This window comes from Dicentrarchus labrax, unplaced genomic scaffold (genome assembly GCF_905237075.1).
Source record: "Dicentrarchus labrax unplaced genomic scaffold, dlabrax2021, whole genome shotgun sequence".
NCBI lineage: Eukaryota > Metazoa > Chordata > Actinopteri > Moronidae > Dicentrarchus > Dicentrarchus labrax.
Genome location: NW_026136702.1, coordinates 9,233,619 through 9,250,875, shown reverse-complemented (window position 1 = coordinate 9,250,875; position 17,257 = coordinate 9,233,619). Strand labels below are relative to the sequence as shown.

The window sequence follows — 17,257 nt, the reverse complement described above, 5'->3', positions numbered from 1 at the left end:
AGTTTTTGCTTTTAAAATTCTACTGCAACATCATCCCCACTATGCCAACACTTCTACCAAAAGAAAATCATCCATTTCATATCACACTGTAGGTCGCATTGATGTAGTGAACCGAAATCCCACACAATCCTGCACAAATCCTAAATCCTATATGCTGAGGATATCCTACTATAACCAATTATCAAAGTGGAGTACTCAGATATTTCACTTATGTAAAAGTAAAAATACTTTATCACAAGTAGAAGGCCTGCATTCAAAATCCTAAAAGTACCACAAAATATAATTAAACTATTCAATATAAAAGTATTGGTTCTGTAGTAAAATGTCCACTGTGACCAATATATGAATGTACCAGTTATTAATACTGATTAGTCACTGTGTAAACAGCTTTTTACTGGTTGAAGTGCATCTACTTTTAACAACTTTATACACAGTTCAGTAGTTTAGTCGAGTGTCAGGCCCCTTTCAAAAGTAGATCACATTGTCCCTGTCACAGACATTTCTCTAATTTTTGTTAAAATATTTAAAAATGTTGTCTCTTTGGACAATTACTTAAATTAAATCACCTGAAAAAATATGAGAAACAAACATCTCTCTGAAATAGGAGTATTAGTATTAGAATAGTAAGTGGCTCCAACAAGACTACTTTTATATAAAGAGATTTTTAAAGTAACCAGTAATTATATCAATGTCAAATAAATGTAGTGGAGTAGAAAGTGTAATATTTCCCTCTGAAAAGTAGTTGAAGTATCAAGTAACATACAATGTAAATACTCAAGTAAATGTACCTGGTTACTTTCCATCACTGCTGCACCGTATCACATTGTGTGGTTCTGAATAACTGTCGTGTACACACTAAGTTCTGGGTGGAAGCAGTTGTAAACCAAAGGATTTGTGTTGACTGAATTAATGTCCTAGTTTGCCACTGTATAATGGGTTTACTGAGGGCTTTCATGGTCACATTCACCCTGGTTGCTGTTCAGTATGCCTTTACTGTACTCTGCTGTATGCTGCTGCTACACTTCCTGCTGCTTTTATGAACCCAGAAATATCTTTTTCTCCTAAATTAATTCCCATTTGGGAATTACTTCAGTTCACCCTGCATTTTATGTGAGATTTTCTGCTGTATTGCCTCAGGAAGAATCATCCTTAAGAGTAGAAGCAAAACGGAAAGTGAAACTGTACTGATATCTCCATCTGCAGCACAGTATGTTGTAAACCCAATGACATAAGTGATTCCTGAGAAAAATTATGAAACAGTCGAGGAAACTATGTGATGAATGAATGATGATTTCTTAAAAATGCAGCAACAGAGCACACCTTTACTTCCCTGCCTTTATATTGACCATGTGCAACAAGGAAGTTTTGTCTTTTAACTTCTTGTCTACACCATCTGCTGCTTGTGGTCACCTTGCGCCAACATTTTAGCAAATATCTGGTCAGTTTTGTGTTATCTACAGCTCTACGACAAAGATCTTATGCTTTTTACATAACGGCACAGAATAGATAGTGCTCCGCATAACTCAGCAGCAGGATCAGTTGCTCATCTTACTATTATGACAGTCAAGATGACTGATCAGAATGTGTTGGTATTTTTCTTTTATTATTTGTTTGTACAATATATCATAACAGAAAAAGTGGTTGTTTTGTTTTGGATAAAGAAATATTGAGTCACACAGTCCAGTTTTCCATCACTTGGGATTATTATTGTTTAAGAAAGTCATTATTACAACTCATATTATCAATACAATAAATATTATATTACATAGCAGGGTGAAATTATGTGTTTTAATTTATGATGATGAATCAGATTGCAGACCATTCAAAACAGATGACAAAACAATCTCCATTTAGTGGCTGTGAAATGACTGAAGGCTCCTCAAGAGCTACTGAACAGGCTTTGTTGCTGTTTCAAAAGGAAAGGAAATTGGAATCTGACAGTTTTATCCTGTAATCAACACTTTCACATTCACATGCAGCGGTCTCATCTGTCTCTCAGCAGACTTCCATACATAGTTACATACATATTTCCATATGTAAAAAAACAAAAAAAACAATAGGCTCTGCAAACATTACAAGAGAATAGGGGAACTGGACATTTGTTGGGGACTATTTTCAGGGGCAGGAATATATATTTAATGCAATATTTACACACTGAATGATGTTGTGCGACTGACTAAAAAAATAAACTACATGTGCGTACCGTGGTAACGGTGTGTGGCTCACTGACTTTCAAAAAATATATCTTTTGCACAACAGTGGCATGGATCAATCAGCTATATTTATCGTTTGGCTTACACACACATACTTAATATACATAAGTAGGATCAGGGTGCCCGGTTAGTTCAGTGGGTAGAGCTAGCGACCCATGAACCGAGGCTGAGTCCTTGCTGCAGTGGCCCAGGGTTCCAATCCAACCTGCGGCCCTTTGCTGTGTGTTATCCTCTCTCTCTGTCCCCCTTTCCTGTCTATGTTCAGCTGCCACTATAATAAAGGCAATAAAAGCCCAAAAAAATATACTTAAAAAAAAAAAAAAAAGGTAGGATGTTTATTATTAAAAATATATATAATATCACCAGACTTAACCTTTAATTCCTCCTCTTGACCCACTCAGCACACACTACAGGCTTCCCTGTGGTTTCTATGTTTGCATCACATTGAGCATGACCACCCCTGATCTGTTTTCAGGCTATATTACAGAACTCACCGTGCCTGTCAATTAATTATTTATTTCCTGTCAGACAGTGGACAGTTATATGAGGATTTTTCCATTTCTGCCTACAGGCCAATGTTCTCTGCCCTTTTTTAGACCTTTTAAATGAAGGAAATTGGTCAGTGGGTATTTAAGTATACCTCTAGCACCCTTAAGCTGTGATGGAGCTTAGTGTTTATTTCCCACAGGAAATGAACCCACCAGAACCCACAGGTTTATCTCCCACATGAAATTGGTGGTGCTGCTGTGGATTGAAATTCAATGAAATACCTCAAAATGAACAATCTGCAACAGGGAGGAGACACATAGGAACATAGGAAGTTTCTCATGCATCAACATGCCACATCTTATGTCCAATTTCACAGATCCATAATTGAAATCTTGCTTCATCTGCTACAACTCGGCCTTCTCCAATAGCTTCTTGAGAGCATGGTAGGAGTGTAATTCAGATAGTGGTGAGAGTAGACTGCCCTCCATCAAGCAGACAAGGAAGAAGGCGAAGAAGATTGTGTTTGACCCCCACTGCCCTGTCTGACTAACTAAACCCTGTAAATCCGCACTCAGACTCACTCTGATGTGTGACTTTAGTGCTGGTGGATTATGGTTTGATTACCATTAGGCCATTATCGTTGTCTGGACTAACTGAGTATGTGCTTGACCTTTACACAGGTTCAGTCCTATATTGTAAAAGCTGGTAGCAGCCACTGTATTTTGTTGAAAACAAGTGATTGCTATTCCGATACCCTTGATAAAATCAATTGTTGTGGTGCTACATTCCTCATCACAATGTCTACCCTGATGCCACCAGTCAGGGCCAGACTCAACATACTACAGTGCAAAAAATATATTTTGTCCGCTGGAACTTGTTCTTAGATAAAATGTATGATCTGTTCACCATTATTGTGGAAAGCAAATTGATTTAGTCTACTAAGAATAAATATGTGTATTTTAATATTTGGTATTTGTCTGTTTATCTCTAAAAAGCTCTGGTTTAAGTAGCAAAAGGACTGTGCTCTGCTGCAGCTGCCTTACAAAACGAACTGACAGTTAAATAGGACGGCTGTTAGCTGAAGACATGAGATTCAAGGGAAATCCCCAGCAACTACTCATTTTGAAATAATGATCCTCTTTAATGTTTACTGCTGCCCACCATCTCCCTAAAATATGTCAGTATTTAATTCATGGTGAATGTGTCACAGTTGCCAACAATGAATGCAGTAAGAAGCTATGGGATCTATGTTCTGTTTTCAGATCATAAAGTAGTAAACATAGCATTAGAATACCTTTGTCTCCATCTAACTGGTGTTTCTGTTCTTTTTCTTCCAGACCATTTCCGTTTCTGTGTCAGTGCTAACACTGAGTTGCATTGCCCAAGACCGCTGGTATGCTATCTGCCACCCACTGATGTTCAAGAGCACTGCCAGGAGGGCTCGCAAAAGTATTGTTGTCATCTGGGTTGTGTCGTGCATCATCATGATCCCTCAGGCTATTGTGATGGAGTGCAGCAGCCTGCTGCCTGAACTAACAAACAAGACCAGCCTGTTCACAGTGTGCGATGAACACTGGGGAGGTTAGTTTACTCAAATCACCCTCAAACACATGAAAACGTGCCAATATCTCACTTGCTGCTAGATGCACAGGTTAAACTGACACCAAATGACTAAGTGAAGGAGTTAAGGTACTATAGTATTTGCTGTTTCAAATGGATACAGGCCTTATGAGAACATTAGTCATTCCTTGTGCTGAAAGCAGTGTACGTGTGTCCGATGCCATTTAACTGTCATTCAATAGTAAAAATTATGAGACCAGAGGACCGTTCACAGGGTTGATAAGGAATAATAAAGAAGGATGAATTACTTTTGCTGGAGTTCAGATAAGACAGTGAGGGGGGGCTCCTATTTAAAGTCCTCAAAGGAGAATCTTGCAACAAGAAAAAGCTTTTCAACCCACTCACCTACATTGGGTTACAGTAATTGAGGCAGGCTATCAATTCGATACCTTTGAAACACTGATTACTTACTTTATTGACACAGGAAGGTGAAGGTTAATGAAACGAATACTTGAAGCCCTTACAAGGAACTTTCATTTCATTCTAATTCCAGCGACCCCTGTGGATTAAAGTGGTTGTATTTGTACCACCTTGTTTAATTGATTTCAAGGGGAATCCGACCAAATTCGACCCAGTGGCAGGCATAAAGAATAACTACATCAATTTTCTCGCAGACAATCATAGCTTAGCAATGGAAACTAAACACAGCAGGTCAGTCAAGCTTTGGTTTTCCTTTGGTTTTCTCCACATGCGGAAATGGTGTGCATTGGGCTTTAATAAGAGCAATATGTGGTATCTAAAGAGTGTGAAGGGTGGTATTTTGATCACCTCTCAAAAGTGTTAGGAATGGATTACACTGATTAAAAAGCTTTTATCTGCTCAAATGTAAACTGAGAACATTAGAATACCCAGCTAACTAAAGGTACAGACCTGTTATTAGCTTTCCTGGTTTATCGGTGTTATGCCAAGTTCTACCTACCTGCTGAGAACTGAGTGGCCACTCACAGGAGACCACACAGCAAAAGCAAAAATTATCAGACATAATGATTTTCAGGGAAAATAACTTTTTATAAATGATATCATCTGCTTTGTCGGACTCATCAGTGATGATAAATGATCTGCGGTCTATTGTTTATTAAGATTTAGAGTCATCAGGGTTTCATTAGAGTCAGTAACATTTCTTTGATAGGATTGGTTTGAAAATTGCGAGGTTACCTTGAGTAATCTCTCAATGAAGGTGAACTCTTCGGCTTCATTTATCAAGGTATGTGCTGATAAAACCATTGGATTCCTATCGCAGTCTCATTTGAAGTGTTCTCACTGACTGTTAAGGGGTGGATGCATCATTCAGAAGAACTGATTGTAGCTGCAGAGTAATGTATCCCTTATCATTTCAGCATAGGTCATTTTTAAAAATTATGAATTTCACAGTATCAAGCCAAACTAGCCCAAAATATGAAATGTTAAAATTGTAATTTTATTCATAGATCTCCAGAAATAAAGTTACTTTGTGGATGCATTATTCGGCAATGGTGTTTTTTATTACCTGCCGAGAATTGCGTCCCCTCCTTTCTCAGTTCAGGTTACTGTTACGTGTATGAATTTCACACCATTAAGCCAAACTGGCCAAAAATATGAACTGATAACTGTATTTGAAGTGTCAGAAGAGAAACTTAAGAGGTGGATGCATTATTCAGCAGAATTGATTTTAGAGCTGTTGAGAAATGCATCCCCTATTATGTTAGCCAGGAGGAAATTGTCACTGTCAATCTCAAACAGACCAATTTTTCAAAATTCAAACAGGATAAACTTGATTTTGAATGAACAAATATAGTTACTTGACATATCCACAATAAAGATAAGAAATAAGACCCCCATGGTGAAGCTGGGATTAGTACAGTAAACCCACCTCTTGGAGTCTAGTCACTAGTGTTGGATAAGAAGGGATGAAGAGAATGCTGAAGATCTGGCATGTGATGAGTAGTGGACCTCTATGCTCTACCTGAGCACTCGATATGATTAGCTGGAAGTGAATGGGGTGAATGGGGATTGTTGCAACGATTTCGCACCGAAATGACAACTGACAACAGCAGAGAACAGAGCGGATTTAAAGTGTGGCAGCAACATGATTGGCTGGAGGAGATTGTGGTTAAGTCTGATTGGTTTAACAGAAAGAGTAAACGCCTATAGTCAGCTGATTGGGAAGAAGAATGAGTGTAAGAGAGAGCATTGTGAATGAATGAGGCACAAAGCTTTATTTCACTCCTAGGTCTCCAGAGATAAAGTGTGTGGTTGCCTTTCAACATGAATCCTGCATGCTCTTCCTCCTCTTTCGTTCACTCACCTGTCTACCAATTGAATCCAATATATCAGCCTCCTCCTGACTTGGATCACCTGCCTTACTAACTGCTTCTCATCAGCTATTAGTTCCAGTAGCTCACAACTAATGTTATCTTTGTGACTTAATGGTCCAGCCATTTCTACTCTTACTTGTTTGTTTGTTGCCTGAAATCTGTCTTTCTTTCTTAATTATGTACTTCCTGTATGCCAGCAACCTGCCAGACTACCTGTTGCCAACATCCTGCTGTCTATCTGATTAACATGCCTTCCTGCCTTGGATGCTCAAAGGGCACTAATTTGATTGCCTGACTGTTTCAATGCTCCTGTTTATTGACCTTTGTATTAAGCAAATGCCTTTAACTCAACCAACCATGCCACAGTCTCTTCCTGTGGGTCATGTTGCCTTCTACCAGACTTGTAACAGCAGTCCCCAGTCCACTGCTACATTTCCAACATCTACTACCCTCCATCTACCATAGGACTCTCAATTCAATGAGGATCTCTGTTACTGAACTCTCTCCAAATCAATTCCACTTGCTGCCAAAAAACTCCAAATGTCACTACAATAAACCGGGTCCAAAAGAGCCAAATTCAACCCACCCAAAGCTCAGCTCATCGTATTCAACAGAATCTCCATACTTAAACCAGTTATCCACTTTACCCTCCACTTCACCCCCCTCACTCTGGCTAAAGAGGCAAAGGTCTTAAACATCACATTTCAAAGAAACATGACATAGACCACCAACATCAATAACCTGGAAAAAAGAAGGGATTCAAAGATTCAACCACCTCAAAGCACTCACCTGAAATCATCCTCAAGATTTACCAGACTAGATCAATCTTTAAATGCAGCACCAGTGTGTCCCACAGCCTCACAGCACCAACAACAGACTACAAATCATTCAAAACAAGGTGATGAGAATGTCATACAGGCTCCCACAGTAAATCAGCACCCATTACAACCACTGTATGTTCGGACTCAAAACCATTCATGCAAGAACTATCATCCCTACAGAGAAATACACACACAGAGCAATGCACAACTCAGGAAAGATGCTGCTCATTCACGACACAAAATGGGATGCACGGTTCAGGACAGCTGAATTTTTTTTTATCTCCTGAGAAGTACATCCTCCTTGTCACACAAAAAGCAATTTAAACACCCAAAACATTCTATCAAAGTCATAGAATAAAAAAACAGTTTGATGTTATCAAGGGATGTTGTTTGGGTGTTCTTATCCTTCAGGAAATTAACCCTGACTCTGTAAAATTAAGGAAGCCTCTTAGATATATATATGTCCTTAGTTTTTTTTATTATGACCCCAGAAGATTTAGTAAAAAACGTTGAGACCTTAATGCCATGCTGATTGAAATGTCACTACACAGAGATCTTATCATCTCTTAGTCTAAACCATGATTAACTTGCTCTGTTCTCCCATTTTTAATTATTTTATTTTAGGTAACAACCTTTTGAGCTCATAGGTAGAGACCTGATTAATAAATTGGCCACAACCAACAGTCACAGAGGAAGTCACAGATCAGATCAAATTTTGTCTGGCCAGCGGAGTGAAGTTGTGAATGTGGTAATGCTGGACTTATTTTACTTTTTTGTAGACCAATTTTTTTATGTATGATAGTAATATATCGAGTCTGTGTGCCAAATTAGGCATCAGGAGAAGTCTTTGCTCTCCCTGTCATCCATAGACCAATGTTTTGAAGATGAATGGAACTATCCAAAAGTGAGGAAAGGACAACATGGATGCCCTGAAATTGTCAATCACAAATTATAGTGTTGTTGAGTATTTTTTGAAAATGCCACACATCAATTAAAATTTAATAAAATAAAAAAAAAGATTCAGGCTTTTATGCAGGGTCATCAGGACAATGCCTCTAACTGACAATTTAACAATTATCTCAATGTTGTTGTATTTGGACTGTGCAGCAGAAAAGTTCAACTTGTTTTTTGATATGGTCTCTGAATGAAATAATGAACCGTCTTTAAGGTCCAGGATAAAACACACTGGAGACTGAAATCCTGAATGTACATAACCAACTTTGTGGTGTGGTGCCAAGATATACACATAGCCAATATTCTTGGCTTCTTTACAGTAATCAGTGCTGATCTGCTTGGGGAAAACAGTGCTGTGAACATTGACCACCTCAAACATTTCATTTTAAAGAGTTGGATGAGATTATTTATATTTCTGACATGAACTTGTTATTACAAATGTAATTTATTCAAACTAAAGTTACCACATATTAACACTGTCATACTAAACTGTCACTACAATCAAGACATCTCCAAGTCTGTACACTGTACAGAAGAATGTATGGGCCTTCCCTTAGAAAAATGTTATATCCTGTTAATTGTTAAATTAATGAGCGATGCATTCACCTCACATATGACATATGGAACACTGCTGGATACGGCATCCATGCCCTAACCTAATCTCTAGAGACCTAGGAGTCAAATGGTTTTAACAGCACGTATTATAGGGTTTCTTACGATTGACAGTGTGAATGTCATGCATTTAACACTAATCTTGGCTGAAACAACAAGGGGATGCAAATCCTGGCAGTTACAAAATCAGCTCTGCTGAAATAATGCCCCTCTCCCCCTTATATTTCTCTCGAGACACTTCCGAATCAAATGATGTTACACGCGTCTGTTTTAGCTTGACAGTGAGAATTTCATATAAGTAACAATCTTCATGGCTAAAATAATAGGGGATGCATTTCTCTGCAACTACAAAATCAGTTCTGCCGAATAATTCACCTCTTAGTTTCTCTCCCAACACTTACGAATCAAATGCGATTATTAGTACATACTTTTGGCAGTTTTGGTTTGACATTGTGCATTTCATACATTGATACGCTCTCCTGATCTGAATAAAGGAGGGGATGCAATTCTCAGCAAGTAATAAAAAAACAGCACTGCCGAATATTTCTAGAGAGCTTTGACCATTGATCATGGTTTTGTCAGCTCATTTTGGCTGAATTTCATATATTTAAAAATTACCTAAGCTCATATAACAGTCAGTCAGACAACTGAAATTGTGTATGTTACATTTCAGTCAAGGCCTCTATTACAGTTTGCAAGGTATGCGTTAGTAACTAATCTTCTTGTTGCAACAAAGGTTCCAGTAACTCAGCGAGCTGCCTGGAGCTCAAACATGTGGTCATATAAATCCACACGCGAACTAAAGGACAGATAAAATATGCACTTATTTTTTCGTTTCATTCACCCACAGGTATTTGAAAGGCAACAAAACCACTCAGTAAACTCAGTCTTCTACAACGTATTACTGCTTTATCTGCTCTAATTCAGCACTTACTTGCTCACTAATTCGCTACAGCCACACAGGCGTGCATGATGAAGGCGGGATATGCTGATGCACATCAGATGATCGCTCTCATCACAGAGAGTGATACACTAATGAAACACTGATGACTCTAAATGTTCATAAACTATAAACTTCAGATCATTTATCATCTTTCCTGAACCGAACAACCAATATTATATAGTTTTTAAACAGTCCTTTGCCTTATACATCATTTATGTCTGGTTGTTTTTGCTTTAGCTCTGCATGCTCTACTGCAAGGGGCATCCAGTTCTCACCTGGCTTACCTGTTGCCTGTAGTGTTGCTTGCCAAGTTTGTTTTCCTGTGATAAGATGAGCCGAGGGTTATGTTGTAACAAATAGCATTTCAGCTATGGTACATTTTTATTTATAATACTGGAACTAACTATACCTGCAGTACACAAGCATTTTTCACAGCAACCAGTTTGACATAAATTAGTAACACAGGTGTTACCAATCACACTAATTAAGGCTCTGTTCTATTTATTGTAGCAGAGCCTCACCAGTGAGCCAACATGCACATTAGCAGGACCCTCACTCTGTTTGGCCTGAATGGATCAGAAGCTTAATTAGTATAACTGGTAACACCTGTGTTTACCCTGCTATTTCATGTCAAAATAGCTGCCGTGAAAAACGTCTGCTCCTTCTGGATCATGAGCTAGTGAGGCCTTTTTGAGTTTTTGTCCTTACAGGATTATTGTTAAGGATTAAAAAACATGAAAACATCTGCTAGGGACAGACAAAATCCATGTTCGTCCGCTAGCAGTGAGCCTGCTTGTGTTTACTCCTGTGGGAAGTTGAAGATTCATTGTTGTGAAAAATTATCTTCGACTGATTAATCTGCCATGTTATCACTGTAAATGTCCTGGTCAAGAACAGAAAGACTGACCACCAGTCACTATCTAGACAGTTTTCAATGAAATGATGATCTTTTTATTCTTTCAACAGCTGAGATCTACCCAAAGGTGTATCACACCTGTTTCTTCATTGTCACATATTTTGCACCACTGTGTCTCATGGTCCTGGCGTATATCCAGATATGTCACAAGCTGTGGTGTCAACAGGTGTGTACTCTGGTGTTTTATGTTTTTAAAAGTCATACATCAGCTTTTACAAAGCCCTGTTTGGGCCACTGAACTGATTTTCCATTTCCGAGTTTACAGCACCTGATGTATGCACATATTTAATAAACAGATTCCTGGAAACACATCAGTGTTGCAGAGAAAATGGAGATCCATGCAGTGCTCAGCTCCAGCTCCAGGCCTCGGAGAGGCTGTGAGGGTCCGGACCAGCACGGTTTGTGCAGAGATCAAACAGGTCCGAGCCCGGCGCAAGACAGCTCGCATGCTGATGGTGGTCCTCTTTGTTTTTGCTCTGTGCTACTTGCCGATCAGCGTGCTCAATGTCATGAAAAGGTAATCTCTCAAGCTCTGCTGCTTCGAGGATCAAAAGTCATTCAAACACAAAGAGATCACCAATAGATACTGTGATAAACCAGGGCTCACATTTTGCATCCTTTTTTCATTAATATATATATATATATATATAGATCATTCCCCTTTGTAGTTTCATGTTTAATAATGACTCATTCTAGCATATTTAAGGTTAGTTTTTTCTGCAAAGTTGATTTAAAATATTATTATTTATAGTATAGCATTAAAAGCATTCTTTAAATAATAACATGTCATACTTTCCCTGCAGAGTCTTTGGGACTTTCAAGAACACAAATGACAGAGAGACAGTGTATGCATGGTTCACTTTCTCACATTGGCTCATATATGCCAACAGTGCAGCAAATCCTATCATCTACAATTTCCTCAGCGGTAAGTTTGTAACCTTGTGTGGGTTCCTTACTGTCCTCTAGTGGACAGGTTTGCAACAACAATACCACTCACTGCTCTAAATTCCTGATCTGATAATATGTTGTGCACATACAAAGTTGTATTTATAATATAATGCATCTCTGCTGTTTTGGAGTCAATCAAATCTTCTAAACATTAACTACTGATATTTGAGGTTTTAATGAAACTGAAAAAACAGAAGGGAAGGTGTATAAAAGGTTCAAATTTAATGGTTTCTGAGTGGATTTCATGCTTCTCTTTTTCACCAGGGAAGTTCCGTGAAGAGTTCAAAGCAGCCTTTTCTTGCCATTGTTATGGCCAAGGACAAAATGGAACAAAGAGGATAAGAACCAGAACCAGCACGGACAGCCGGAAATCCCTGTCAACTCAAGTTAACATGGACAATGTCTCACGAATATCTGATCAGGTAGTGTAGTCTTATCCCGGTGGGGAGTTCTTCTGACCACTTCAAGCTTCAAAGGACATACTCATCATTAAGGTAGACATTCAAAATGATGGTATATTTAGTTTCACAAGGACACTTTATGGAACGTAAGACATTTTCTGAGGGTCTTGTCACGTCTTTTAAATAATCAGCAGAACATGGAAACCACTTGTAGTCTATTTAATATGAGAAGATACCATTTGAATATTTAGCATCTGATAACTCATACCATATGTATTTGTTGATATACAGTTAAGTGACATGATTTGAATTGCACATGTGTGTCGTTTCGTAAATGTACACTTTTGACTTTATTTTTGGTTCAGTTGAAAGAATCAGTGTTACATTTTATGATGAATTATATCACTGTTTATTTATTCAGTCATTGGTTTAATGTGTTTTATAATAATGAAAATAGCAGGTGCTATAGAGAATAAGCTCAGATTTGTAGTTAGTTTCCTTAATTAGCAGATGTCCATCTTAAGTCTCCAGTGTAAATGCCCATGAATGTATGATTATGTGCATTAACAGTATGTAAATGATCAAACATTGTAAACCTCCAACAAACTCCTGAATATTCAACATGACACGAATGTGTCCTGGTGGATCTCATTATGAAACCTCTTTCTTTCACCTGACACACACTGAGTTTGTATTGAAAAACATCAGCAGGGCAGACTTATATTTTATACTGTAGCTGCGCACCGGCCCACTATGTATAGCTGCAAAGTTTAAGTTATAAGCATCATGAATGCTAAAATCCAGAGCTTTTTTTGTTCTCAAGAACTATTGAATTTTTCAACACAGGGTAGAAGCAACATCCAGTCGTTAACAGGAGGCAGTTTCTTCAAAGGTTTCCATTTTGAAATGCTTCTGTCATTCACCTTCACTGACAGCTTCAGAGCCCCGGAGACACTGTCCTGTCCTGAAACAGAACAGTGGATGCCATGAAAACAGAAAACTATAAAAAAGTATTTTTTATATTAAAGTTTGCTTTTAAAATGTGCAATGAAGAAACCTGTCTTCAAATGTGCTTCAGAGATCTATTTAGTGATATAAATGTATGATGCCGGTCCTCAAACGTGTGTTGGCAACAGTACTGGCTATTAATCGAGCCCTGTTTACTGTTTGTACAGTTGCACCCTGATTGTAGCATGGTTGAGGCATCTAACTCATGATTAACCAAATTTATTTTTTATCAATAAAATATTGAACTGATTAGCTAAATGAAGCAATACAAGGTCAGGAAAAAATGTTAAATATGGCCAAATGAGAATTAGTTTTTTGCATAAATAATAAATTATATAAATTATTCTTGTTAGACTGCTACTAGAATTGCATCCAATGTGTAAAAACGTCTTCTATTGTGATTTGTTTTTTTATAATATAGAATACTTTGATTTGAATAAATATATATCATGAAAGCCTTAAGAATGAAAATCTGAAAAAAGCACATCATGTCAATCATGACTCAAACCTACAGAACAAACTGATCTGTTGTAAACTCACAAAATCAAGTCATGTTTCAGTTTCTCAAATACTTTTATAATTAACAGCATATATCTGCCTGTTTAATGATTTACTTTTACTGATCTTCACTTTTAATCATTTATACAGAGTTAATTTACCAAAACTGTTACAGTTCAGCCAAAACACATAATTGTTTGGCTGCTTGATGTCATTATTAATGCCCAACCTTTCCATCATTTCACTTGATGAATGAGTTACAGAGGCCTGTTAATAAACAACATTTAACATATTTTGACTGTAAACAGATTGTTAGAAACTTAATTTATTTTGAAAGGCTAATAAACGTGTACACATGCTGTGACACTTTGAAAGTAAACTAGCATTAAGCCTTAAATTGAATCCCATCAGTGTTGTGTTTTTTTCTTGCAGACAATTTCCATCACAACACACACACACACACACACACACACACACGGACACACAGACGTGTATCAGGAGAGTAAATGAGTAACAACTCATTTCTCATTGAGACTTTTTATACGTAATATATGTGTTGATTTATAGCTAGTATGTTTTGTATGAGTGGACCCCTTGAGGAGTAGCTGCTACCTTGATGGCAGCTAATGGGGATCCAAGAATAAAGACATTACTGGCGTCTGGATGAGACCTACTGCAATTGAACGGCTGTAAACTTGGATTAAGCTTCCAAATTACTGAATGATATGTTGTGTTTCTTCTACAGTTCATTATAGTATCTCTGCCAGAAATACCCTGTTCTCACACAGTTACACACCTGGAAGCTGCCCAGTACAGCCACGGTCTGATCTGCCACTGAGTACCTCCACTAGGGCAGTAGCAGCAGAGGGCCTTGCTCAAGGGTGTGTTACTGCTGGTAATGAGGAAAATACCAGTGCTGATGGTTCACTTTGCCCTCCAAAATCTCTGTTCTGCTGGTGCAGGGACTGAATGGCCAAACCTCCATTCTCGAGTTTGTTTCTCTTGTAAAATCCTTATTACTATAATGACACTGAAACTCTACCACAGTTTCTCTGATGTTTGAGGCATACTGAATAGTTCCCTGAGAGCAGTCAAAAGCACAAAATCCCTGTGAAGAGGGATACTAATATTCTCATGAATATTTATAACCAGCACATAATTGTAAAGTGTATTTGCAGCTAACAAGCCTTCATATAGGTGCAATCTTGAAGTAAGATCTCACACTCAAGGCTGGCAGAAAGCCTCAGGTTTCAAACGTGGATATGAAACAAATGTGCTCATGCACAGTTTATTTTGTTTGTATCCTCAAACAAACCTGACTGTGATTTGTTTGTAATTGTGGCTGTGTGGAGTGCATGGTGTTTGTGCAAGTGGATATTAAACCCCAAAACAATAAGAAAAAGAATATTAAAGCAGCTGTCTTTCCATTCAAATTTTATAAGAAAAACAGGCTTTCAGTCAGGAGACCTTTTCAACAGGGCAAATCACTTAGGCAAGGAGGTAGATGGATTGAGTGCAATCAACCAATTAACATGAACCTGTTCACATGGGAAATGTTCCACATAATCACAATTTATAGTCATAGATCCTAGATCCACAAGCATATCACATACTCACTACATAAAGCTAATTGTTATGAAATGAAAAAGTTCTTCAACTAAGATAGACAGACATAAATAAAGACAAGAACAAGTATTAATCATCATTGTAATCAGCAGTATAGATACTGCCTCTGTCGAAGTACTCTGACAAAAAAATTGTGATGTGGAAATCTCTTGTCAAATCAAGCCAATCAAATAAATCAATTAAACTGATAACGCAATCAGGAAAAGGAAATAGTAATGTGAAATAATTGCATAAATAAGAAAACAAACACTGTAATGTCACAATGACAGAAAACAAAGACAGGAAAATGATGCTCAACAGCTTGATTTCTGTTAGTGATTAAACTTTAAGGTTACTGCTGCTTTTTGTTAAGCTCTGCCTGAAATGTTTCATTTGTGGACGAGAGTAGATTTCAAAATGTTGATAGTTAAAATATTCATGCCAATTGATATTTTACAACTTTAACTTTTTCTTTGACTTTTTGTCAGGATTTCTTTGATTCTTGAATGTGAGATCTTTGTAGCTTTAAGATATTTCTTATTTGATCACATTTATTTGAATGTACAGTATAGTGCAATGAAAAAATCCAAAATGCTATCCCTAATACCTTTTATATTCAGACAATATCTGAGATTTGTCCCGCTTGTGTTAGTATTTAGAAGACCCTGTGGCAAACAACCATGCACTGCACTGGCATTTGCTCCCTCAGTCCACGTCTTTCCATTGTTTCCCAGACTGGCAGAGTTTATAAAAATCCAAGTCCATTATTAATGTTTTTAAAAACCCATCTTTTTCTTTAGCTTATTAACTTTCTATTTGTACATGCACTTCATTTATATTAGTGTACATTTGACTTCGCTGTGCAGCAGTTTGGTCAATATGTTTTGGTTTTTCATTTGTGTAATAAATAAATTAACTTGACTCTGGTATTATCCCAATAAGAGGGAAGCAGTGTTAACGGATAAACTGAGTGTGTTTGCTTACAAATGAGCTTTTGTCTAATTGCTGTTGATTTTGCCAAGTTTCAATCAATTGTATTTTTTAAGCTGTTCTCTTCTGCATTTAAAATAAACTACTTACAGTTAAATTGTTTCTAGACTTTTAAAACTCTGACAGGTAAGAAGTTGTTAATCACACTTTTAAATTGATAATTTAGTTGCGTTCCACGTTGTGTATAAAATCACATGTAATCTAAAATACCATCAACATGACTACTCACAGTGGTGTATTTGTTTCATCCATCCTTCACAGATGTGGTTTGTTTACAATGGAAAGTAGCTGCAGTGTTTATTTCAGTGGATTTTACCCCTTTGTCAATGTTTTGTGATGATTTTGCATTTGCATTTGTAACTGGAACCCCCTTGTCTCTGTTATTTATTTCTGAAAGTTACTGTATGTTTTGTTATTTTTTATTATGTAATTACTCAGTGAATGCGTTTGAATCTGCTGAGGAAAGTGAATTTTAATAAAGTGTAATTCAGTGTTCACGGAATACGTTTTAAGAACAGTTTTACAGGCTGCTAACAGTTAAATAAGTAGCGAATTCAGTAATGCGGTGTAACAAGATTAAGTTTCTTTATTAAAAATGTGGACTGTCCTTGCAGACCCGGCAGCAGGACAACTGGGAAGTTATCATTAGTTTAGTCAATGGGCACAAAAATCTTGATTTATGCCATCAAATCTAGGCCTACATGTGTGTTCATGCAAACCAACTGAAATTTAGATTTATTTATTTATGTGGAAACATATAACGTGTCCTCAGCCTGGTGTTTCTGTCCTTGTGAGCCTTTAAAGTGTATTAATTAGTTGTAAGTTCACAGTGTCTGTATTCCGGCACATCTTTTATCAATAAATGATTTGCCTATATTGTTTATCTTCTGCTGTCTATCATTTTCTGAAGAAATACACCACTAAAAAAAGAATATGGGACTGCCA

General features: G+C 37.4%; 1 protein-coding gene across 1 annotated transcript in view; it reads left to right on the top strand.

The window, feature by feature from the left end:
- hcrtr2 (hypocretin (orexin) receptor 2) overlaps window positions 1-17,193 on the top strand; it is a 32,220-nt gene extending 15,027 nt beyond the window's left edge. The window contains exons 3-7 of the mRNA XM_051417188.1: window positions 4,040-4,283; window positions 10,913-11,028; window positions 11,159-11,379; window positions 11,666-11,787; window positions 12,075-17,193. Coding sequence (XP_051273148.1) covers window positions 4,040-4,283; window positions 10,913-11,028; window positions 11,159-11,379; window positions 11,666-11,787; window positions 12,075-12,241 — 870 coding nt within the window. The 3' untranslated portion in view covers window positions 12,242-17,193. The remainder of the gene's footprint in view (window positions 1-4,039; window positions 4,284-10,912; window positions 11,029-11,158; window positions 11,380-11,665; window positions 11,788-12,074) is intronic.
- The last annotated feature ends 64 nt before the right edge of the window (window positions 17,194-17,257 follow it).